General features: G+C 36.0%; 1 protein-coding gene across 2 annotated transcripts; it reads left to right on the top strand.

Moving 5' to 3' along the window:
• Nucleotides 1-5,296: 5,296 nt before the first annotated feature.
• LOC148868019 (Nucleic acid-binding, OB-fold-like protein) lies at nucleotides 5,297-24,508 on the top strand. Of its 2 annotated transcripts, XM_088969303.1 has the most exons (13): nucleotides 5,388-5,550; nucleotides 7,629-7,982; nucleotides 9,827-9,931; nucleotides 10,147-10,317; nucleotides 10,791-10,856; nucleotides 13,761-13,826; nucleotides 14,142-14,258; nucleotides 14,700-14,851; nucleotides 15,097-15,187; nucleotides 15,307-15,375; nucleotides 22,377-22,468; nucleotides 23,447-23,510; nucleotides 24,121-24,508. In XM_088969303.1, exons 3-13 carry the CDS (start codon nucleotides 9,827-9,829, stop codon nucleotides 24,223-24,225), a joined length of 1,098 nt encoding a protein of 365 aa, XP_088825429.1. In that variant the 5' UTR covers nucleotides 5,388-5,550; nucleotides 7,629-7,982; the 3' UTR covers nucleotides 24,226-24,508. The 2 variants fall into 2 exon arrangements, with proteins under 2 accessions (XP_088825428.1, XP_088825429.1); XM_088969302.1 differs by lacking the exon at nucleotides 7,629-7,982 and having other exon boundaries at nucleotides 5,297-5,550.
• Nucleotides 24,509-26,475: the final 1,967 nt, after the last annotated feature.

Here is a 26,475-nt window from a genome sequence, read left to right as displayed (position 1 = left end):
AAGATAAGGGAGACTGGGATGATGATGAATGTCCCCACACTCCCTTGTGAAGAGCAGACATGAATGATGAATGATAATCATCCTTAATTCCTTATCGACGAGACTACATCGTTCATTTGTTGACTGACTCGGTGAGTGGGGCCATCTTCTTCTGACGCACTTATTCTTCACCATCCGATTAATTTCCAATTTGGATTTACTTTTGCATTTATTACTATAATATTTGCTTCCATCTGCACTTAATTAGCTTTATTGGGAAGATAATTCTCAAGTCTTAGGAACGACGCTCGTCCAGAAGGTACGAACAAGCTTCACCGAATGAGACCCGGTCGGAAGTTTTGCCGATTAATCGACTCCCTAGTCGGCTAGTCCCTCCCAGTCCCAGGCTTTTCTTGGGCCCTGACTTTTACTTATCGAGAAACGAGCAAACTTTTACCAGTAAATAAATAAATAAACAAGAAAAAGGACGAGACTCGAGAGAAATTATAACTCAATTTTTAATTTAAGCTACAATTAATGTAATTAATGTAGCGGATTGGTTCACCAAATGACAATTAATGTGCTCGTTGACGAGTTTCCCGGTTTCTAGGCCGAAAATGGCGCCGCCCTAAACGAAATTCAAAAATTTTGTCTTGGCGGGATTTTGATACTTGCGACAACTGTAATTATTCTATCCATTATGTACTTCTCCCTTATTATTGACGCACAACCCGGAAAACCCAAAAAAAAGAACATTTATGAAATCGGCTTTTTCTCCCTTCAGAAAACCAAAAAAAATGTTAACAACTTGTTCAAGAAGCTCCCCCGAGAATCCAAACTCCTGATTGCTTCAAACAATGTTTTCGAACCGTCACTGAGTCGGACGTTCAAATCGTTCAGATCGGAATCCGTTGAGACAATCGGTTTTTTGTTTTTTTTTTTACCTTAAATCTGATATTTGGTCAAATTATCTAATTGGTCAATAATATATTAATCCATGCAATGTTTTTGATTTTTTACTTTAATTATTTTTTAAATTTTTATCATAACAGGTTGTCCATTTGAACCGGGTAGTCAAACCGTTAACCCAAAATCAGTGGCCAGAACGATTTCAATTCCGGATCGATTTTTATAGTTTCACAGATTTACTTAAACCTAGCCTATATTTTCAATTTTATTAAAACACCCCTTATGATTTACAGTCTATTTACTTAATTGACTTTTCATTAAAAATTATTTGTTTTGCCATTTGAAAATGGTAATGTGATCACATAAACTAAGTGATAAATGTTCAAGGGCATGGACCTGTGGTTGTTTATTCCAAAAGTGTCCCTAAACTGAGTGAAAAAATGTTCTAGGGTATGAATCTATGGTTGTTTATGCCAAAAACACCCCTAATACTTTTTTTGTATAAAGAACAAAATTGACCAAATAGAAAAAATTATAGTGGTTGTCCATATTTTATAGGGGCAAAATTAGTTTTTTATTTTCTTTTGATTAAATTTATTTTAATGGATGTTATGATTAAAATTATATTTTTCCACTTCCATGTAATAGAAGGTCGATTCAGTAAATTAATTGCAAAATATAGGGAATGTTTAAGTAAAACATAAACTATAGGATAAGTTTTAATAAATTCATGGAACTATAAGAAGTGTTTTAATAAATGGCCCTTATAAATATTACAAAAAAGTTGTGAAATTTTCTATTTCTATGATACATAAGGGACATTCGTGGTTCACAAATGCCAATTTCAAACTTGGACCGGAGTGAATTGAAGTGCTCTTTGGGTCTTGGTTTTACCCATTATCATGGCGGTAGAGCCATCATTTAATTGAAACCCATAAGGCCATAAAGGCCATTGACTCCCAGTTTTCATGGTCCAACCATCCAATCCAATCCAAGTCTTAAAACATTACCTTAAACCAATTCATTTTAATTTAGCTAATGTGGCAGTCATTTTAGTTTTTTTTTTAAATAAAAATAAAAAGCTAAAGCATTATAATGGTTACAGCCTGTGGATTTCACTCAATAAATTATCATAATTTATTAGAAATTACCATAAATTGATACAACCAGTATTTCCATAAAACATAAATTACATAATCTTTTAAGGAAATAAATAAATTATCAGAAATTACTAGACATTAGTAGAACTTACCAAAAATTAGAAAAAATTACCAATGTATATTCATAATTTAGTACGACTTTCAATTCATTATAAATTACCATAAATTACAATATATTACCGGTAATTACCAACAAATATCATAAAATAATAGAAATGTCCAGGAATTACACCAGTTATTATTAATGATTTGTCATAAATTAGTAGAAATCACTTACAATATCAATATTGGTGGAATTTACCAAAAACTAAAAAAGAATACTATGATTAGTTTTTTTCCTAAACACAAAACTTACACAAATGTATAGTGAAATAAATAAACTAATATAAATTACCATAAATTAGTAGGAATTAGCAAAAAAACACCAGCAATTTCTTTCGAAAAATTATCATAGAGTAGTAGAAATTTCAAATCATTGTAAATTACCATCAATTAACAAAATGATCATAAATTAGTAGAAAATGCCCAAAATTATTAGAAACATGGTTCAACATCATTTCAATCTTTATGGCTCAACTAACTCTTTTTTTTTCACATCGGTGAACATCAGTAACTTTATTTACATAAGCTATATTGTTAATGGCTATTTCTTTAAACTACACCAACTTTATTATAGATTATCTTATATTTTTGTCAAGTGATTGAGCTTGGTAGGTTTCATTTGTTTTTTTGTATCTTATATTCTATTATTTCATTATTGTTTAACAACCCCTGTGTATTGCATGTGTCTTAATTATAAATTATACATTTTTTTTTGGAAAAATTCCCATTCAGTATCCTGTATTTTGCCTCAAGTGACAATTTGATCCCTAAACTTTAAAATGCAACAATCCAGTGTCCAAACTTTCAAAATGTGATAATCTAATATCTAAACTTTTAAAATGTGACAATCCAATACCTTTCGTTAACCAATCCGTTCATCAGCTGTTAAGTTATATTTGAAAAGTCAAAAATGCCCTTTAAATGTCATCTAATTCTCTTTATCAACCATCCAAACGTTGACAAAAAACTAAATAATCCCAAATCCTATCATCTTCTATTCAAAAAGTTGGTGATTGTTTAGAAAATCTAAAATTTTAGACTATTTATTTTATTGTCAATGTTTAGATGGTTGATAAATAGAATTATATGTCATTTTTAGGGCATTTTTGACTTTTCAAATATAACTTAACAGCTAGTTAACGACAGGTATTGGATTGTCACATTTTGTAAGTTCGGATTCTGGATTGTCATATTTTGAAAATCCGGGTACTGAATTATCGCATTTTAAAGTTCGGATATTAAATTGTCACTCAAGCCAAAGTACAAGGTAATGACCAGAAATTTTCCCTTTTTTTCAGGTAAAAAAAAAAAGTAGCTTCTATAGACGTGGGGCAGCTCTTCCCCAATAAATCAAAAGAAACAATAAGATTTAAATCTCTATATGCAGGAAATTCAGATGAATCCACAATATTACCTAATTGTCTTAAATTTGCAATCCAATTTGCTGCTTGATTCAGATTCACCTCTATATAAATATGCTTATAAAATGATATTTCTCGGTCCATTAGAGCTTATCCAAGTTCTGAACTATGTGTGGTCCTCACGTTGGTTTTGATTATTGATTCATTCTGTATTTAACATTCAATCTCCTTCCGAAAATGATAACCTTTTGTATAATTTTCTTTTGATGAATAATAATATTTTTGTTAAAATTTTATGCATAATAAATTGGTTAAAATATGACAGATACTGTATTCAAATTATTAGCCATGTGTTCAACCTTCCCTTCTCCCAACTCTTGCCTCTACCCCCAATCATATTTAAAACTGAAATTTCCAACTTGTTGAGCTATTTGGTTCTGAATAAATAGCTGCAAATGGATTGGGTTTAATCAGATTTGAATTCAAAAGCGGTATTTTGTTTGCTTAAGTCGATCGGATTTGGGGATTTAAATTTGATTTAATCCCGTGTAGTGCTTCAGATAACATTGCCATTGGACACTGAACTGTACATTGCCACAAGAGTTCTTTATATCTAAATAAATAAATGTGGGATCTCCTGCCCACAAGACATTAGAACTGTATATTCGAAACATCTTCAATATACCGTTGCAAATAGGGAAAATGTTACCGATGTGTCATGTGGGTAGGATATCGAAACATGCTTTAAGAACACGAAAACATTGGGTCAGGTCATAGATCTATGATGCCTAACAGCATACTGAGTTAGTTGAATGACGGGATGGACTCCCCACTAAGCACGCCCCACATGCACACCACAGCCCATCCCCTCTGCATTGGGAACATCTCCCCACAGATCAGACCATCCGAACTCGTTAGTCCATGGGCACTCTGTTACGGGAACGAAGCGTGGAATAAACCTTCGACAAGCTGAGATCAGGAACGAAACGATAAGTGCAATGGAACTTTTCACATGTCATCCGCGACAAAGAGGTAAAGTAAAAATCTAAATGACGATCATTGTGCAAGCCAGGGTTGGCTGATTTGAAGAATTTTAACTGCGTTTAAAATAAACTGCATTTTTTACTCTATTTTACTCATAATTTAATTTGAATTGCAGTTATTTTTCATGAACTAGGATTCAATCCTCATAAATGGGTGCTTATCGCTTTACTCCACTTGCAATCGTATATTAAGAATAGCTCTATATTCGTTTTGTGATCATTGAATCCGATCTCATTTTTATAGTTAAAAATTTGGGTCTCTTGTCTAAATGCCTGCAATTGGCAGCTTATTGGGCTTGAAGACATTTTCTATTTGGTCTTGTATTTACAAAACCTAAAGCCCCATTTGGTTCGTAGGAATAGAGGTTTGGAATTAGAATTAAAATGGGTCATTCCCATTCCAATTGTTTGGTTGGGCATAATCGGAATCTCATTCCCATTCCTCTGGAATGGCATTCTCCCATTTGAGGGAGTGGCCATTCCTTTGCCCCTCCCTTGAGAATGAAATCCCATTATTGTCGATTCCAATTCCTATTTTTATTCCAACAGACCATGGGAATGGACCATTCCCTTTTTTATTCCGATTTCAACTGTGAACCAAATGGACCCTAAATCTACTAAATACCCTAAAACATTGAGTAGACGATGGACAATGCCATTGGACCATTCCCTTTTTTATTCCGATTTCACTATGATTGGGTTTCCACTGGGCTTTATTCATTATTGTTGGGCTTGTACAGGTACATTGAAAGCCTGAAACGAGCATGCCCTATTGCTATCAATGCTATGCTCTCCGTCTCCCCTACATTTTGGTATTGGCCCGGCCTAGATATATCGTGACAAAATAAAATCTTTACTACCAGGGTTGAAGACCAGGAAGACTGTATGCGAAGAGGAAAAGAAATGGAGTCCAACGGTTCTGCCGGCGATAGCACCATTTACAGGAGAAAGCAAGCAATGGTTCACTCCCTTTGCAAACGCCTCTCATTAGACCCTGTAAGCCCCATCTACTATTCAATTCTTATTGCGATTTTTTCTTTTCGTTCCAGTCCTTATTTCAGCGGGTCTTCCCTTTTCGCTTTGTTCAGGGTTTAAGGTGTATTGTCTGTCATTGGCACTTAATTTTTTGAGACGATATTTATTCATATTTGATGGTTGTGTGGATGTTTGAGAATAATTGTTCTGTAGTTCTTATTATGTTTGTTCTATTGTCTCTAATATGTTACAGAGGTTATACATTAAGGGAGAAATGCTTATGAGCGCTTTTTCGACTGATTAAATTAAAACAACCGGCCTCTTACAGTGTTTATGAGCTAGGCGACTAAAATCGTAGTTAATTGTTGATATTGTCGATAAGTTCCCGATCCGGCAGTTCACTTTTCCGGGGGGCTTTGTCATAATACATGTATGAGATATCAACCTGCTTATCCTACTCTTGCATGCATCTATCGCGCATGCAAATGAGCACATATACCTATAATTATACATGTCTATGTACATGTATACATTATCAGTAGTGGCACTTGATGAATTTAATTGCCATAAGCGGACTTGCTGATATAATTGATAGAAGCTCGAGTCTTAGCTGTATCCCATGAAGAAGTTAAGAGTCTGAAATTAGAGAAACAGTGCGATGTATTTGCATCACTAATTGTATAGACTTCTTTATGTTCAATATCCTTGAGAAGTGAACTATATATTTCAATTATCCATATGGGAAATGCCAATGACTAGGTTCCCTGCTGGTTCAGTTGTGAGGATGCCCCTTAAGTGTTAAAACCTTTAAATTTACTTGATCTTTCTCAAATTGAGTTTCTGCAATGATCAATCTATGTTCTTTATCCAGAAAGGGGCGTAGACGTTTTCTATTTCTGTTGTAGTTTTATGCAAAATGTTGACACATCAATCCTAGAGGCAATGCATTTTTTTTTATCACATTCTGGAAACTTTTCCAGTATAGGCCTCCACTGGACAATATGATCTTCCTGTTAAGTAGTTCCACATATTCCTGCAAATCTATTGGAGTTAAGCCTCATGACTACATTTGAAGGGGAGGTTCATGTATATCTTGTTGCTGGCATGGTTCTAAACTTGATGTATCATAGTATGTTATTAGCTGAAAACTATGCTGGCCAACTGGAATTAAAGAACTGAATATGAAATCGTCAAATAACATAAAAAGAAATCTAGGCCTTTAATATTGATAAAAAAATCAGGACTTTAACCTATGATTGATAAGTGAAATCAGGTATTCTGGTTTATCTGATTTATGCATTTGAAAGTCAAATATAAGAACAGAGAGAGCTAAGTGATGGTCTAGTCTTTACAGTTTACTTGAGCTAGAGCTATCATCACATCCTTCTTGAGCAAGTCCAAGATCCCCTCTCAGCAATGTTCGAAATGTGAATTGTATGAGAATACCATATCCGTAATATTAAAAGACATTTCTCCAATGGTAGATATCCATTTCACTTGTGATTTTAATATCATTCTTGATAGTAGTTATTTGGGTAGTTTGTGGCTGGTTTGGATCAGAGATACTTTCTCTGCACATTATGGATTTCTCATTTATTTTCTCCGTGGTTCTGAGAAGGCTATATTTTAGCTAAGCAGAAGTTTTGGCATTATCATAGGGTTAAGAATTATGAAGGCTAATTTAGTTGAGGGTGATTGAAGGAACTCCATCAATGGGTCTTGGAAACTAATTTATTGTACTAAGGATAGAAGATCATCCGGATTAGTCTCAAGTTTTTGTTTTTTGTTAATTGTAAGAAAGGTTTGGAAACATCACACTAGCTGCTTAGATCTGAATCAAACATTAGTCCAGGAAAAAGTAGGCAACCTTTCACCCATTTTGGAGCTATTTCTTCAATGAAATTATTGAAGACTGAGTGTGACTATGGACTTTGGTTAGATCCTGCTTTCTTCCATCCTCTGACCTGCAGATTTACCTCATATTGTTTGTATTATCGTTGATGATGATTTTGCTTGCATTAATCATTTGATTATCATTTATCAAATTTATTTACTGGTAAAATGTTTTTTTCATTATGGATCTGCATGTTTCCCATCAGATGGAATACTAGAATGAATCTTGATGTAGCCAGAATCTGCTGATCTCCCTACTGGAGGACAGCTTGGACGGACGGGCTGATGTGGTTGGTCTACCGAACTGCAATAAACAAAGGATTAGAGTACTCAAGGTGCTGAACTTGGGTTGGGCACTCTGATGCTTAAGTTAGTGATGAGAGTGTTGAGAGAGCAAAAAGTGAGTGGGTTGCACAGATTGCGCGTACCTTCTTGGTACTGATAATTGGGAACGACTGGCCTTATCGGTCTATTTTCTTCGGGGTGCCTTCCTACCACATTGGCGGTGATCCATATCCGGACTCCCCGAATCGTGCGGGAACTGTGGACATGCGTATTAGGTAGGCATTATGCTGCCGTCTGACTCGATACTGATAATTGTGCCATTCCAGATAAAGGTGTCTTGCCACACATGTTGGCGGATTGGTACCCTGGAAGTCTATTTATTACTTGGGTCTGCCCGGGGTGGAGGGGTCATGCCAACCTCCAAGGTCATTGACTTGTCGAGGAGCGACCTGCTAGCCCCTTAGAGATCAGGACGTAAGCCAGGCTGAACTCACGACGTGTCTCCTTGCGATTGGTCGGCCAAATTACCCTTCATCAAATCTATTTCCTTAACATCTTTCCCAAGAAATTATTTGGTTGCATTAATTATCTGATTATCATTTATCAAATTTATTTACTGGTAAAATGTATTTTCCATTATGGAACTGTCATTTCTTGGGAAAGATGTTAGGGAAATAGATTTGTTCTGGTATTCCATCTTATGGGAAACATGCTTAGACTCAGTAATGTGGTAATAAAGCATAATAAATGCTTGGGAAAATTTTATCAGTGTCACTGCAATTTTCATGTGTCTTCTTTTGCTGTTTTCCACTTTTTTCAGTGCATTTCAAACAAATTCATATTGGTTTCTCACATTTTCCTGTCCCATAAGGGCCCTTTTTTATATCTCTGTAATTTTTCATTAATGGATTTTGATTACTGGTAAAAAGGAAAAAAATATTTCTCATCTCCTAATCATGTGGTGCTTTAAGGTCGTTTCCTACTTTTTCTCTAATTTTTTCTATACCTAGGGATGTCCATTTTTTGGTCAGTAATACCTCGGGATTCTCATGGGTCAGGTTAAATGGTAAACCTTCCTTTGTCCAATGCTATCAGATCAGGTTTAGGACAGCCTTAGTTTAGAGTGGGGTTTTGGTTAAATGCATCTAATCAACATTGGTTCGGGTTTTGCTAGTCCTAACATGTTGTGTTGTTGTTGCAATGCATATTGAGTTTTTTTTTTTGTAATTGGTTATGTCATGTTACCCTTTATTTCAGGGTTTTTGAATGTAACAAGTTGGTCTCTCATTCTCTTCTCTATCGTAATCTTGTTAGAGAAAGACTTGAAACTATGTTTTTCATGAAACTATTGTGAATATGGTATAGCTGATAGATCTTTGCAATGAATTATACATGATACTGCTATAGCAGGTGACATAATGATATTGAAGATTTTGTAAATATAATCTTCACTAAGAACAGGGTTACTGTTCATTAGGTCAATATGGGTGGGTTTGGTAGTGGGTACTTCAGGGTTGCAGTTGGGTTGAGGCAAATCTGTGCTGAACTCAACTCATTGGTAGGGATGCCAAAAGGTTGGGTTTGCCATGGTAAACCTGGCCCAAAGTTGCCCCAGCTTTGAGCCTGCCCTTTCCAGGTGAAGGGAAATGGGGATATTGGCTTGATCAATCCTGCAAATAGTTAACGATACTCAACCAAGACTGTATTTTCAAAATGTTTCAGTGTTACCATGTCAACAGTCCAAGTTCAATGTGGTTCAGTCTTGACCTAAACCCAACCCAAAACCTAGTTAAGACTGACCTGGTTGCAACCAATAGGGTTCAGTCAATGTGGGTTTACAATTGATAAAAAAAAACGCGGGTTTACCACTTAACCTGTACCACAAACATCTCTACCCACTGGCATCCATCCATGCCCTTTCTCCTGGCAGCTGTGATCAAGTGAAAGAAATAATAAGAAAGATTAGACTTTGCTATCCATATTCAAATCCTGGATTTGTTGTTCATATTATAAATTAATAATTAGAATGATTACTAAGATGTTGTAGTTTGCACTTTTTTGGTTGCTATATTTATTGGTTGCCAATTAGCCTACTGAATTTTGAATTTGGTCCATGCAGATGAGCTACTCAAATGAAAACATTGAGAGAAGTGACATCAAGGACTTGTTCTTTAGCATTTTGGAGTCTTCTGGAAATTCTGTCTCCTCGAGAAACAATGATGAGGTAAATTAGGTAGATCGATAAATCATTGCTTACATTAAATTGGTGTCTAAATCCAAGAACAGTCCTAGTTTTGTTTGTTTTTGAGGGTAATCATATGAATCACTTGTACAATGATAAATGATGCTATTTCTATGTCTACAAGTGAAAACCATATCCAACTTGACAAGGAAATTGATTCTTTTCCCTGGTCCTAACAATTTGATTTTCTTTTGTAGGTGATGAAGTGGGTAGCATTTGCAAGCAATTTTCCTAGTGGTTTGGAAGCTTGTCATGGAAGTCTTAAGGCATTAAATGAAGATTTGGTGCAAAGGTCTGTTCTGTTGGGCAATGGATTGAAACCTTCTGAAGTGGATATTCTTGTATTTTCAGTGATTCACTCTTATGTGGTATGATGTTTATCTTTGTTTCGTTTATTCTTTTTAAAATCCATGCTTGCCTATCTTTTAAACCTCTAAAAGTTGATCTTATTAGGGGTGCAATGGTAAAATTTCATTGCTTGGTGCAATGGTTTATATGACTATATCCAGTCCCAAGATTCTAGATAGCCAGGATGGTAATGGCCCTAAGTAGATCTATTTATTTTTCACAGTACTTAGAGGTGGAAAACAATGAGTAACACAACAATAGCTTTCTGGTTGGCTAGCTAAACACAATTATTTGTAATGACTTTTCTTGACTAAGAAATTTGATTTCATTTTCTTTAACCTCTAAATTTATTCCTCATGGTGGTTGGGCCACCATAAAATTTTACTCCTTAGTCCTTACTTTGTCTCCTATGCAATCTTTCATCTTGAATATTTATTTTCATTAACTTTATGTACTAAACCCATTGGGTGTTTGAATGGTGTGTCATTGGTAGAAAGGTCTTTCAATTCCGGACAGACAGATGTTGCCAAATGTGATGAGATGGATGGACTACATTCAGGTAGGTCCAGGCGGTGTCATGTTTTGAGTTTAATTTCATTTGTTCTCTGACTATTTAATGCCATCATGTGGCCATTCACATATGATCATTCTCTAATACACTTAAAAGATCATGTCATGTATTTATAGTATTCCCTTTATTCTTTTGGGACTTATATTGTGGTATCCTTTGAGTATTGGCTGCCTAGAGTAGTTAATTGGCTTAGACCAATGCCATTGGATTATTTATGGTTTATATCAAATCAACATTTTCTGCTTCTGAATGTTATTACCTAATCATTTTTGCCGTCATTGTCCCTATTTTAAGTTTTTACTGTCATTTCCTATGCACTGGTACTATCAATCTTGAAATTAATGCATCATTTTTCTTTTTCTCTTAGAAGCAGTATAATATTGCCCCCAACCTAGATTTTTTCTGTCTTTATTTTTTGAGCAGATTAGTTTCACATATACATAACTTGTTTGGATACTCGTGTTCAAATGAAAATGTGATAGAGAGTGATACGAGACACTTCATGCATACTAATTGAAATATGGTTTAACCCTTTTTGTATTATTAATGATGCAGGATATACATTTTCCATACTGGGATACTTGAACTTCTAGGCCAAGTAAATGGATCTCTGCTTGACCTGAAATTGAGTACATACTCAAGTTCAGTATGTTGTTGCCCTTATTTTTCTACGCCAAAACATTCACAATGCATTGATTTTGGTGGGATGCATGATGTGGGGATAGAATGTTGCTTTTTTATTTCTGATTTTTTTTTTCCGCTTGGTAGTTTATGTAGAACATTTTGAAAAATGTAGTTGTGTTCAGTGATTAAAGGCATGCCTCAGGCGTGCTCGCCTAGGTCCTAGGCGCAGCCCTTTCAAAAGACGCACGCCTGGTGTGCTTGATGTGCCTTGCACCTCAGTCCACGCATTGAAAATTTGACGCTTTTTTGTTTTTTTTGAACCTAGCTTCCGGGAATGAATGAACAACATTAGCAAATAGGGGGGTTCTACTCTGCTCTGGTAGTCTGGTTTGCTGATTCGTTCACTCACCTAAGCTCTAAGAACCCCCTATTTGCAAATGTTGTTTATTCATTCATCCTAATAAATATCTTATTAAAAACAATTAAAATTATAAAATCATTTTTTGTGTGGGAACTAAGAATTTAAGACCCTAACATGGACTTGTTTGGGTTAGCGTCGTGGGGCGTGGACACAAAGGCGGCTCGTAGAATTAGGAATGTAATATGTTTTGTATCACATTAGCTACTTGAAGTAATGCAATTGAGGAAAAAAGTGATTGTGGGTTTTACATGCTTGAAAATGTTTTATATGTAATTCTCATTTGAATATGCTTTACATGTTATGTTTATGTATTTTAATTTTAGATAATAGGTTTTTCAAAACATTTATTTTAAAATATAATTTTTTATTTTTTATTAATGTTATGTTTAATATATATATATATTGTTTTATTTTTGCATTTTTTTTGAATTTTCTGACATTTTTTATTTTAGCTTTTTTTTTTGTATTTTTGCGTCTTGCTTCAGAAAAGCGCGTGCCTCGCCTTGCGCCTTGCTCTTTTGAAACACTGGTTGTGTTCCAAGTTGTAAAGAAAGTTGAATTGAATCAAATTGTGAATCAATAAGATTTTTCTGTGTTTTAGGAATTTGTCAATAAAACTACAAATATATCTTAAAATATTGAATACATAGAAACCTCATTTTTATCCCAATATCTCATTATCAAATCATATCCATGATATAAAATTACCACCACAGTTTTCCACTTTACATTGTAAACAGTGGATGAATGTGCCATTATTTGATGCAGTGGTAAAATCTCAGGTTGACAAACATGAGAATGCAATTTTTAAGTTTGATTTCGCTCATTTCTTGTGAAAAAAAGCCAAAGTTTAGGCAGTGTACCCCTCCCAAGACCCTGAGTAGGAGGCAAGCAATGGATGGCATAACCAAGTTCAAGTTTAGAGTTAATTAACTCACACAATGGAAATTAACCAGAAGTGTCCTTAAATAGGTTTTAAATGACCTAAACAAGTTTTTTGCCTAGTTAGGGTTAAAAAATCCTTAAATAAGTTTTGTAAGACTTGGATCAGACTGGATGGTTGGACCGTAAACTGGAGGCCATTCCGATTTTTCAATACCCTGGTTTTGCAGATTTCTGGAAAACTGGTCAAATTGGTCACAACCTGGTGGAGCCGTTGAAAACCTACTGGGTTTCAATGACCTAGATGGTTTTCACTACCTACCTGGGTCACCAAATTGCTACAAATTTTAAAATACCAATAGAAAGATTTGAACTCGAAACCTCTTAGCTATGTGTGTTAATATTGCTGCTATTAATCCATCATGTCTTTTGTACTCATATATGTCTCTTATATACATTGATTAAATACATATAAGTTTTGAATAAAATACAAGTTGTAAGACTTGAATCCTGGTCACTTGTATCAAAAAATGACTTAACCATCTAGCTGCCACCTATGCACGTGAAATATATTTTTTTTGATAAGCTATACATGTGACATGAATTACAAAAGTTGTTATACATATTATTTATATGCTATTATATATTATTTATGACTCGTGGTCAAATCATTTGACCTGTGACCTGGCAAGTATTCTGGTTCTGTGTCCAGTCAAGTCTTACAACACCACCTTAAATAGAAACAGTAAAACAAAGGGCAATATATGGAATTAAGTTCAAGTCAATTTGGTTCATACCACACAGACTGGATAAATTATAGAATCACGAGTTGAATTGTATGATCAGAAAAAAATTATCAAAAAAAACTTGTATGATTAGAAAAATAATGGGCCAAAAGTTCTTGTGTCTCTTCCTGGAACTTTATTCTAATAATTCTGTTGAATTTTATACTGTTCATTTTGTAGAGCAAGGAAGATCTTGTGGACATGTTTGAACTGGTTCCAGTGGAGAAGGCTGTTTTTGATCCTCCAGTGAGTAGATATAATTGCCTTTTACCTGATAAGATAGAGCTTTTATAAAAAAAAAGCTTATCATTCTTATGCATGTATTGGTGCACCAGATCCAGATGACCCATATGTCACAAAACCTGTGCATTTAATTTGCTTCTTTGTGTTGGTGAGGCTCATGATAATCTGTGAGCTCTTGGAAGTCCTTGTACTTCACCAATTCACCAACACAAGTGGCTAAAACATGAAGTTTCTGCAATAGACTTTTGACAAAGTATCATTCTTTCATAGGCACACTTGAAAACAAATGCTTACAAAACTCTTTTCTTTGGTTTGCAGTGTCCTAAAAGTATAGCTAGGTTAGAAGCTGAACCAAATATAAAAAAGGTTGAACAAAGTACAAAGAGTGATGATAAGTTGGAAGCCAACGTGAAATCAAAGAAGAATGGTACTGAGGTATTATGTTTTGTTATGTTGCGCTGAGGTTTCATACCTTGTTCTTTTCAGATAGACAGAATAACATGCATAGTCAATGTGTGTGTGTGGTGGAATGAAGGCTTATCTTTGTGTTTAAGTATAAGATGCACCTTATTTATTACTGGATTTTTAATGGTTGGGATGATTTCCCTTCTATGCTTTTATTAATGGTTAGGTGAGCATGACCAAAACCATTTGAAATGTCCAAACAGCATTAAACATTTTCTAGGGATAATTATCACTTTCTAGTTAATTTTGGAATTTTGTATTAGGAGATATTGTGACTTTTTTAGTGTCTTTTAGAGGGAAACTCTAGCATACTAAGGTTGGCTTTAGTTAATTTTTTAGTTTCTTATATGTTTTGTTTTTCATTAATTCTCATGCATTGACAATATATTGTGTTTATTGAGAATTTCACAGAAAAAGGCTGCAGATGATAATAAAGCTACTGAGGGGAAGAGCAAATTACCAGAAAAAGAAGCAGTTGACAAGGACACAGAGGCTTCTGTCAGTTTACTCAATATACAGATTGGCCTTATACACAAGGCATGGAAGCATCCATCTGCAGACAGGTATACCAAAAAAGGTTCCACTTTTCATGTTTTCAGGGCATTTCCAATTTGGCTAATAATTGTTTGCTCGCTACCTAACTATGGTTATTGTGTATTCCAAATAAATTCCAGAACACACAAGGTTTGAGCTTTAAACCTTTTATCATTCAAGTTGTTGAAACCTATAATGTATTTAAGGTGGCTCCATGCACTTTCACTTTCCCTAGTTATGCCTCTTGACTTGTTTCCTTTGATCTATTCTGTAGTTTGCTGGTTGAGGAGATAGACTTGGGAGATAGCAATGTGCGGCAAGTGGTCAGTGGCCTGGCAAAGTTTTGCAGTCCAGATGAATTAATAGTAAGAAGTTACCTGAGTTTAGTAACTTAATTGAGTTATGCTATTTGATATTACAACCAATTAACTTTGGAGTTTCCCTGACAATAACCCTTTGAGGCACTCTTTGTCATGTCATGCAGAACCGACGTGTTGTGCTGATTACCAATGTTAAACCTGGAAAGTTGAGGGATGTGATGTCTGCTGGGCTGGTATATATGTGATTTTTTTTTTAATTGTCATCTTATTTTGCTTTTATCTATGTTAGATTTGTATTTCTATTGGCACTGCCAATCTAATTTTGCTCATGCTTGTGCTACTTGATTGGAAAGTCTACCATAAATTAAATTGAGAGATTTGCATCTACGAGACATTAAACTTGTGTTTAATGGTTTTATATGTGTGGCTCCTAAACAGTGATTTAAACTGTGTGGTCATCTAATGTTTATTGGGCATAACTGCAGCCATTGGATCATCTGAGGAGCTATTTTTCTTTCCCTTGATTCTAAATGAAATGTAGTTCAATTTGTTACTTTAAGCTCCTTGAGTTTTATCTTTTGATCACCAGTCATTAAAAGTTTTATTATTCTCTTCATCCAATATTTTCTGATTGCTAAGGTATTTTGAGCTCTTCTCTCTGGTTCATCCAAGGAGTCCTTCAGTTGAACAGCCTGGGTTGGTGAACATGTGGGGCTATATATATACATCAAACCCAAGCTTTGCTGTCCTGCAAATGCTTTTTATTGCTTCTATGCAGATTGTTTGATCTTTCTATCAAACTTCCCTTTAGTCTTTTTGTTTTAGTTTTCTCAGGCTTTCTGTTCTGGTATTCACCATTTGAGTTTTAGGATGGCTTGTGCTTGTTTCTTGTGACCTTGGATTCATGTCAAGATATAACACATTTGGTTGGGTCATCTGTGTTTGGGTTGTAACTGGCTCTTTTTTACTCTTGGCCTGGGCAATGCTTGGCCCTACACCTGATGCAGCCATCCAGGGTTGAAGGACTCTGGCCAAATAATTGTAATGAACTTGTAGATAAATGTAACTAGGTTATCCTGGTGCTATGCCTGACAAAGTGTGTCTATGTACATCTTTGTTGTTATAATTAACAAGTTTTGATTAATTCTTGTTGTTTCTTTAAAGGTGAATGCGGTTGATAAGGTACCAAGACTGCAATTGGATACTTGATTGCTTTTTCAATTTTTCTTTCACTTTTTTCCAGATTTGCGTTACCTTAGAAGAGCAGGGCAGACCGAAAAGGACTTGGGGTGGGAGTGATAAGAGATGATTTAAGTGCCCATAATTTAATGGTACATATAAGGCACGGAACAGAATGGAATGGTGAAACAGGATTCATGTGGCTGATCCCATATAGTTGGGACAGGGGTTCAATGTTGATGATGAATAACTAACTGTATTATTCAATGTTTAAACTAATTGAAAAACCTTAGTAGAGACAGCTGCTACTGGTGCTAGGGAACTAGCTTTAACTTTTAAAGATAAGGGATTCATTAAGCTGAGTCAAATAATTCCTTCATTGTTCCCCTCTGTCCTGTGTGAAAAAAACCCATAAAAAGTCTTCAACTGGAGACTTTTCCCTGTCAAATCAACTCTAAAAGTCCAATTATGGATCAAGTGACGAGCATATATGCAGTGGAGTATGACAATGTAGGAATAAGTACATAGAGATTAGAGATAATGAACTAGTGATGAAAGATGGTATACAGCTAGCTGAATATAAGAAATTAGAAGAAAGTTAAAGATGAAAAAGGGAAGAATAGTTGTTGGTGTAGAGAAAAAATAATAACCAATAGAGAAAGAAGCAAAAGGAGAATTATTAGAAAAGAAAGAGAGATGCTTGGAGCAAGCTCCCACAAGCAAGATTCATTAAACTGAACCTTTTTTTGCATCAAGTGAACCCTAAAATTCCAATTATGATGACTATATTTACAAAGTCAGCATAAGGCTCCAGTCTCTCTTTACATACTTTAATTCCAAGTTAAAATCTCTCTCAAATCTCCCATAGAGCTATTGGGATGTGCAGTTTCAAGTTGGCCCTTGAATTATCTAGGTCTACCCCTACCCCTGGGAGACAACCCCAAGAAAGGAAGTTTCTGGAATTTGGTGGTGGAAAGAGTTGAGATGAGACTTCCCTCTTGTAATAAAGAATTATCTTTCTCTTGGTGGGAGGATCACATTAATTAGGGCTACCTTAGCCAATTTACCCATCTGTTTCTTGTCAGTGTTCAAGATTTTAACAGAGGTGTCCAATAGATTGGAAAAGTTGATGAGAGACTTTCTGTGGGAGCTAGGTGAGGAGAAGAGGGACCATAGAGTGGGGTGGGAGATGGTGATTAGGAATAATAAGTTTCGAGGGTTGGGGCTCGGGAACATTAGGAAGAGGAATGTGGCTTTTTTAGGGAAATGGTTATGGAGGTTCCCTTTTGAAAAGAAGTTGTGGGCTAGAATAGTGGCTAGAATTCATGGGCTGGACTGCTGGAGAACAATGGATGGGATCTTGGAATCTTGGCAAGGACTACATGTGCCTCACCTTGGAAAGCAATCCATGACTTGTTACCAGTTTTCTCCCTCTAATCAGGTATGATTTAAACTCGGGCAACCTCATAAAATTTTGGGAACAAACTTGGGTGGGGAATTCTCCGTTGAAGGATCAATTTGCATCCCTGTATGCTCTCTTTGACTTGAAAAATGAGCTCATTTTTTCCTTTGTTGTCCCTTCATCTTCAAACACTAGGTTTGGTTGGAATTTGGGTCTAAGAAGGGCTGTTAGAGATATAGATCTAAACAACACCTTGTCTCTCCTTGCTATTCTTGAAAATGTTTTCTTGGACCCCACAAAGGAAGACACCAGAATTTGGACCCCCACCCCCTCCTGGCTATTCTTGAAAATGTTCTCTTGTGCCTCTTCCTTTAAAGTCTTAACTCAACCTTCCGGCACTGTAGGTTTATCCTTCACTGTTAAAGAGATTTGGTGTGAGCCAATTCCTCCTAGGGTGGGAGTTTTTGCTGGGAAACTTTACTGGAAAGAATCAACACTAATGATCTGCTTCAAAGAAAGTGACCCAAGATGTGTTTGTCCCCTCGTTGGTGTATTCTATGTAAAGCTGATGGGGAAACTGGTTATCAATTGTTGGAAAGAAAGGAATTCAAGATTTTTCTCCGGGAAACAGAGGAACTTTGAAAGTTTGATCGACTTGATTCACTTCAGGGTGGTACATTGGTTGAAGTTCACAGATTTATTCACAGACTTTACAGTGGATGATTTGCTGAGGAGGTGGAAAGAGATTGCTAGTTCTGCCCATGTGAAAATGGGTCTTTGTCTGTCTTGGACCCCTCCTCCCACTGGTTAAAGTTGAACTTTGATGGCAGCAGTAGAGGCAATCCTAGGCATTCGGGCATTGGGGGTGTGTTTAGGGATGAGAATGGAATTGTTTCAGCCATGTTCTCGGGCCCAATTGGGGCAGGTGACTCTCATGGCTGAGATTTTTGCGGCTTTTGGAAGGTGTTCAAAGGGCCAAGGAAATGAATATTAGGAGGCTTGTAATTGAAGCGGACTTGGAGGTGGTAGTAGGGTGGTTGAGAGAAGACAAGGCTGGGCTATGGAACTACACCAATGAAAGGAAAAAATTCAGGTGGTTGGCTAAGGACATGGAAATAAAGTACAGCTGGGTGAAGAGACCTGCTAACTCGTTTGCAGATGGGTTAGCCAAGCAAGGGGTGACTAGGGAATCTTTATTTTGGGCTCAGTTGTAATTTTGTTTTTTTCACTTTGAGGGTGTGCCTCTGTTGGGGGAGTTAAGAAAGTTTATTTCCCTTCCTTTGTAATTAATTATTCTGTTTGATTAATGAAATCTTTGTTATTGATAAAAAAAATTTACAATTTAATCTCCCATCTCCTAAACTCTCTTCTGGAGGTTTACATCTCTCCTTTCCCTGACCAATGCTTTTGGAAAATCCACTCTGCTGGTAAGTTCTTGACTAAGTCATTTTTCAGGGCTCCCATTTTAGAGGACTAAGTTGTTAGTTTTCCTTGCAAGAAGATATGGTTCCCTCCCACTCCTCCTAGGGTGGCCTTTATTAGGGGGGCAACAATGGATCATCTGCTGGTGCATTACCCCAAGACCAGAAGAATTAGGAATTACTTCCTCAACTTGGCTGGTTTTAGTTGGGTTGCTTTCAAACATACTGTTGAGCTCCTTTGGGCTTTGGCAATGGCAAGGAAGAGGACTTGGTAGAACTGGGGGGGGGTTTATTGGTGCTCTCTCATTCAAGCGGTGATGTGGAGTGTTTAGGAGAAGAACAATCAAATCTTCAACAACAGGGCCAGATCTCATGAAGAGTTTGATCAGCTACATAATGTAATTCTTATGTCCTAAGCTCTACTGAATTCAGGATCATCTCCTTAAATGATCTGCAAAGCAACTTGGCTGAGATCCTCTTCTTCTCACCACAGATTTTAATTCCCCTTTATTTCCTTTCAATGGAGTTGGAGAGGGGAATGAGGTTAAACTTTGATGGATGCTTCTTGGGCAATCCAAGCAAGGCTGGTATTGGAGGAGTGATCCGGGGAAGCAATGGCATTGTTTGCTGGGTTTCAGTGAACCAATTGGGGAAGTTGGTTCAGCTAAGGCTGATGTGCTTGTGCTTTGCCACGAACCTGGGTATCTCTGTTTTAACAATAGAAGGTGATTCCACAAATACTATAAATTGGTTGGGAGTGAAGGATAATGGTCCTTGGAGGATGCATCATTTCTTGAATGAAGCTTGAGATATTGGGACTTCAGTGGAGATTGTGACCTACACTGTGTCACCAGAGAGCTATACTCTATGGCTGAAGTGTTAGCTAAATCCAGTGCGCTTTTGGATGTAATGCATTGTGATAGTTCTCTACCTAGCTAATTCCTGCAGGCCTTATAGATGTTTATCTTCTCATGTACCTCTCTTCTGCTTCTTTATTCTAATATAATCAGTTACTTTCAAATAAAGAAAAATAAATAAAATTCTGTACAAAATGGCAGCATCCTAGAGATTGGGATGGGCATTTTCATAGTCCGTATACATCAAATGTTCCCTCCACACCTCAAAACAGAATTTCCTTTACCTCTCATTTTGCCAAGGCATCTGCTAGCCCATTAGCTGCTCTATAAACCCAAGTTGACGAGATAGTTCTGCCTCTTTTGAGCTCCTTTATCCCTTTTATTATATTTCTATAATGCCAGCCGGTCTTGTCCACATTCTGAATCTATCCCACCCACAATCATGAAGTTTGTATAGGTCAGATCTTTTATCAGCTTTGTAGTAATGCTAATAATTCTGCTCTATTTGAATTCCTGTGGCCTACTGGAGCAGAAAATAATGTTGTAATGTCTTCAATGTAGTCCCTAAAGACGCCCTATCCCCAATAAGCCTGAGTTTACCTCTGCTGGAGCCATCAAAGTTTAATTTGATTGAGTTTGCTGGGGAGGTTTGCTGCAGTCATAGTAGTAGAGGAGATTGCCACCCTCGGATGATGTCATTAGTGGAAACTCATTGAACATTCCCACTGTTTTCACCTATGCACCACTTTCATTGTGATATTTTCTATGATAGTGCTTCTACCTTGGGTGTTCTCTCTAAACAGTCCCCCATTTTTTTTTATCAGTTTTCTTTCTTCCATTTTTGGATAAGCTGTGTGGGTCACACAATTGCTTCTCTAGTACACCTTCATAATATCTTTCCTCTCCTTCTAGGTGGTTGAAGAAATTTGGTTTAAAGAGTTTTGCCAAGTTTGATGGAGGAGTCTACCTACAACAAAATAGAGCAAAAAACCCATCCCAAATGCCAGCAGCAAAAAGTAATTGATAAAAAAAGCCAGTAACACAAGTACCAAGTACAGGAGATTAGCAGATGCTAGGTACTTTCTCCACTTGCATTGCAAAGGGAACAGATGTGTGGAGAAAGGCACTGATCAGGCCTCTTCCTTCATAGTTTTAAAAAACAACCCAGAAATAGAACCATTCTGTCCACTGGTTTCTGGGTTGACGGTTTGACCGTCTGGTTCGGATGACCTGTTCTGACAAAAAAATTAAAAAAATAAAAGCATGCTTTGAAGGTTCACACAAGCATTAATATCAAGTGGTACAGTTCTCAAGAGAAGGCCCTAACTTCAGGAGGTATTGTCTAGAAGTGATTTCTTAATTGCATTAGGACTACGGTAAACCCATATGAAACTTAGAGGGTAATTTAAAAATGGACGTGGACTCTTGAAATAACTGGAAGGAAACGTGATGGGTTTTAACCACTTTTTTTTTTTTAAGTTCTAAAAACTCGCTAATACAACTCTTTAAACTGTTTTGACTCTTTAACATGATTAAACCTATTCATAAGACATTAACCAAATAGAGAATTACTTTTAAAATATGGGATTCTATTAGCTTTCTCCCCAAAACTCCTTGCTGGTAGTTCTCCTTTCGGGAATGATCCAAACCTCTATTTAGTGTGCTTTTGCTTTGATGTATATGTAGTTGTCTTCATTGTTTTAATTATTATTGCTAAGTTTTCTCCTTTGAGCTTTCCGTAAGAGATCATATTTATTGAGCTAAGATGGTGGTGCCACATCAAGTTGTCATGTAATCCATAGCTGAATTTGAGTTATGTGGTTTTCAATTTGTTGTGTATGTATCTATATTTTGCTTATGTTGTTTGCAAAATTACTTTTGCTTATGATTGTTTTGACATTAACTTGTCTGTCCCATGCTTTAGGGAATTAAGTGGCTTCTAACATATTTTTTTTCTTCATTTTTCACCCTTTTTTCCTTTTCTTTTGGGTCACTGACACTGATCAAAGTAGGGATGTTAATAAAATGTTCTGTATAAATTTAAGTCATAAAATATTTTCATGGCTGGTGTAACTATAAATTTGTGTCATAAAGTATTTTCACCTTTTCTCATTTAAAAATAGTATGTTTCATTGCACTTGTAAAGTTTTGAATCATTATTTCTTTTTTCCCCCTTTCCTTTTGTTTGTTTTTTTTTTCTTGTCAAACCTTAAAATATGAATTTGATGTTTTATTTGTGTGTGCGTTCGTGTGGTTTTGTATGAATAATTATTGCTTTTTTCCCCTTTCCTTTTGTTTGTTTTTTTCTTGTCAAACCTAAAGATATGAATTTGATGTTTTGTTTGTGTGTGTTTGTGTGGTTTTGTATGCCTCAGGTACTATGTGCTTCTAATCAAGATCATACAGTTGTGGAACCTTTGATTCCTCCAGAAGGGGCTAAAATTGGGGAACGTGTTCTATTTTCAGGGTAAGCATTGAAAATGAAAAATGTATAACCATAAACAAATGAGAAAAAAATTCTAATTGTATTAATTAGGAAAGCTCCCTAGGCAATCCATCTATCTCGAAAATGAAAAATGTATAACCATACCTCACCTTGTATTTACTATTTAGACCATAGATGAGTTTTTATGGTCCAACCTTCCAATGTTTTTTGATTTGTAATAAAAAACGAGGCTTATTTAGGCTGTATTGCAGGGAGTTTTAAGCTGAAATTTTCCCTCATGAATATAAGGCATCCAGAGGAACATGTGAACTCTTTTGGAAGATTCTTGGTTAGATTTCATTGAATGACCTGACTAGAAGCACCATCCCCATAAACATACAGGGGTACCAAGTTTGTGATTGAGTTGTTTAGTGCAGTAAACAACCAAGTAATCTTCAACACAGGACCATAGTTGGGGTCCACTTGCTTCTCTATCTAATTGAGCAGGTTTCAGACCAAAAGCCCCTACTGTGTATCCTATGTCTTTTTCTATGAAGAAAAGCTCTTATAAACTGTGGGGTATGGGACTGTCGTGGAATTCAAAACTGAACATTCAACCACTCTAGTTAGCCCCGTATCTGACGGGCACTCTTATAAACTGTGGGTGTGGGACTGTTATGTTACTGACATATATTATAAAGATTAAAGTTAAAATTTTGAATCTTTCAACCTCAACTCTATTCTATTCATAGGTCAATTGCACCTAAAATACTCTGCAGTATGGTAAGTCCTTCATAGGTCTATTGCACCTAAAATTTAAGGCTCAATGGCACTTCAGAGGACTATTTCCAGACTTCAGAAGGTGCTCTGTTTAGCATTAATGCTTTACTGTTTTGCTACTGTTTAAGGATAGTTTTGCTCACTTGGATTTATCTTTTGATTACAACTGCAAAACTCATTTTGCCCTTAACAGGGACTACTATAATTATTTGACCTTCATCTGTGAATGTTTCCATTTAGGCACGATGGTAAGCCAGAGGATGTTCTAAATCCCAAGAAGAAGCAGTTGGAGAAGATCACACCGGTATATACTTCTTTCCTGTTGAAAGTGTAAATTTTCTCCTTTGTCTAGCAACTTTCATGTGCAGAACATTTCAATTCTTGTTCCTGCTGGTGTATTTAATTTTATTGTTTATAGAAGTTCTGGTTCTTGAATCATGCGTCTTCCTGCTGGCAGTGAAGGGCTTATTCAACAAGTACCTGGCTATCATAGTTATTTGGCCCGTTTCTTTCTCTACCCTGTCCACAGGAGCCTTCAAATCACAATTCTCAGAGTCTTTTCCATCCAACTGACAAGCTCTCTCTCTCTCTCTCTCATATTATGTATTTCTACCATAGGTCTTAGACTGAATAGTGGATAGTTGGGATTTTTTGTGGTGCCAGGGTGTAGACTTTTCCAGACTTTATCCCAGTTATTTTAAGTTCAGGTTTGAGATGGCCCTTGTTCTTGGTCTCTTATTTTTCCTTCCAATCGTGTCAATAAGCTTCATTGCTGGAAATGGTCTTGCTTATTTGCTTAAAGGGATACCCTTGCCAAATGTGTGCTATAGATTCAAGTCTCCATCTATTCTCTTTATGTACATGATTTAAATGCCCTGCTTTGTTTATGTGGTGATAGTTTTTGGTTGATGCAGCATCTTTACACCGATGACAAAGGAGTGGCCACATTCAAGGGAATACCCTTCATGACATCTGCTGGGCCATGCACATCTTCTATCCGTAATGCAAGTATTAAATGAGCCTGTTAAAGCATTGGAGTATGCTCTTGTAGTTACTAGTTATCAAGGCTGCCTTGTCTCAGTAATCGTTACATTTTGTTCTGTTCATCGTTTCATATCGCCTACGGCCTATCCAAGAATCTATTGGCTATATGCCTCAATTTTTCCTTGGGTAATTAATACGTTGGAAACCTGTATTCTGAGTCCGAGTTGTAATTCATCTTTACTCGATGCATGAACATGTTGCAGTTTTGGAGTTATTGACATGATGGCCAATCAAAATTATAAAGAACAGTATGCGCCATTGGCTGGGGGTCTGAAAACTAACGATAACTGTTGACAAAGGGGGCTATGTGCTGCCACGTATCAGTGTCACGTAGGCATTTTGAGTTAAACGGTTAATTCTGTTTGGTTGGAGAGGTTTTGAGTCAAGGAGTCATAAAATACTTAGCAAAGAAATCCATTCTAGGCGGTGTTTCAAGAAACGGCAATTTGATGATTCCTGCTTTAGGAAGCAAGGTCTCAAAATCCATTCTCAATTGCTTTAGGAAGCAAATTCTCAATTTGGAAATGTGCGTTCCAAATGGGATTTAAAGTACATACAATTGCGTTTGTGTTTTAAAGTCTAAAATCACATGGGAAATTCATGAGTATGGTATTTCTGCTAATGGAGGAGGCTTAAGTTCAATTCTAATTTAGCATCTGTTCACTTTTTATTTTGGCTAACTGCATTTCTTGTTCACTTGATCAAGTAATTATTGATTCACATTTAAATAATGTAAATCACATTCTAGTAATTTGATAAATCTTCACATCAATAAGACAAATGTGATTTTAGAAATTTTAAACAATCATGTCAGTTTTAACAATTAAGGGAAGGGGTATGTAACATGATGGTAGTTTTCTTTGAAGGTCAAAATATAGTGGAGGTTTGAGTAATTTTCATTTTTTTGGGGGGTTAAATACGTAAACCTCCCCTCTGGTATCTATTTTCCAAAATGACCAACTTACTGGTTCCTGGGTTATGTCCGATGCTACCCTTTCATCAGTTGCTTGTCGCATTTGGTTTGCATGGTGTGACAATGGCATCGAATTTGGATAAGATCTGATTGGATAAATATCCGAATTTGACCAATTATATAATTTATATATACAAAACATAAAATATTTAAATATTTTAGGTAATTCATATATATGACATTTAAATTATATAAAATAATTCCTATATTCATATATTTTATATAATAAAATATTTGTATTATATATACAAATTAATTATCTAAAATAATTAATTAATCAAATTTGAATCTAATTAAATATTAACTTGAATTTAAATATTGTTTGTTTCGATTGAATTTGGATCTGCTTATACAAGAGACAAGACCTATTCATGGGACAAGCTGAGTTCAAGCCAGGCTTTGCCTCTTTATGAATAAAGAATGTTCAGGTCCAAGCCCGAATCCAACCTGACTATCGAGCCTAGAGTTGGCCTTTATACAAAGCTAAAAGTCTAGTCTAAATGGGAAATTGGGAATAAACAAATTTTATCATGTATTACTAATATATATTTTTATTATATATTACTGAATGACAATATCTATCTATCTATCTATATATTAGAGTGGGATGGGCTTTCGTTAAGACGACGTGGCCTCTTCTTCCCGCAAGAAATGGTATCCACATAATTTTCATTGAATTGTACGAATAGGGAACAAATGAGGGTCCCATTTCTCCCGAATTGCTTATTCATGTGTTATTATTTTTGCCTTTTTTCGTTTGCTATCTCACTCACGTTTCACCACACTCCACCGACCACTGATGACATTTTTCTATTCTTAATTTGCAGTAGCTAGCAGTAGAGTTGGTAGTTTTCTGATGGATTTCACAGCATACCCAAGGCATCCACCAAGAGATATATGGTTGTTAGTGTCGAGTATGTAGGAGTAATTTTGTCTTTGTGTTTGTGTTTAGGTGCTAATGTGTAAGTTTATGTTAGATTTAATGTCTCTAACTTAAGTAGGGGCATATGTGGCTTTTTTACATTATTTAGTAATATAAAATACATCTGGCCGAAGAGTGAACTTTTTATCTCATTCGAACCAGAATCTTTTCTCCTTGTTTCTCTTCTGCTCTTCTCCTTTTTCTCTTTCTCTCCTTCTCTCTTCTCTCTCTCTTCCTTGATTGTTATCAGTCTAACAGGCAGACCGAACACCAACAATGGCCAATCACAAGGCCAGGTGATCTACAACCTATATGGCTACTGGAAAATTT

The sequence above is a fragment of the Nelumbo lutea genome, chromosome 2 (assembly GCF_056320005.1).
Source record: "Nelumbo lutea isolate HS-2025 chromosome 2, American lotus-T2T, whole genome shotgun sequence".
Classification (NCBI taxonomy): Eukaryota; Viridiplantae; Streptophyta; class Magnoliopsida; order Proteales; family Nelumbonaceae; genus Nelumbo; species Nelumbo lutea.
This window is presented reverse-complemented; position numbering and strand designations above follow the sequence as displayed.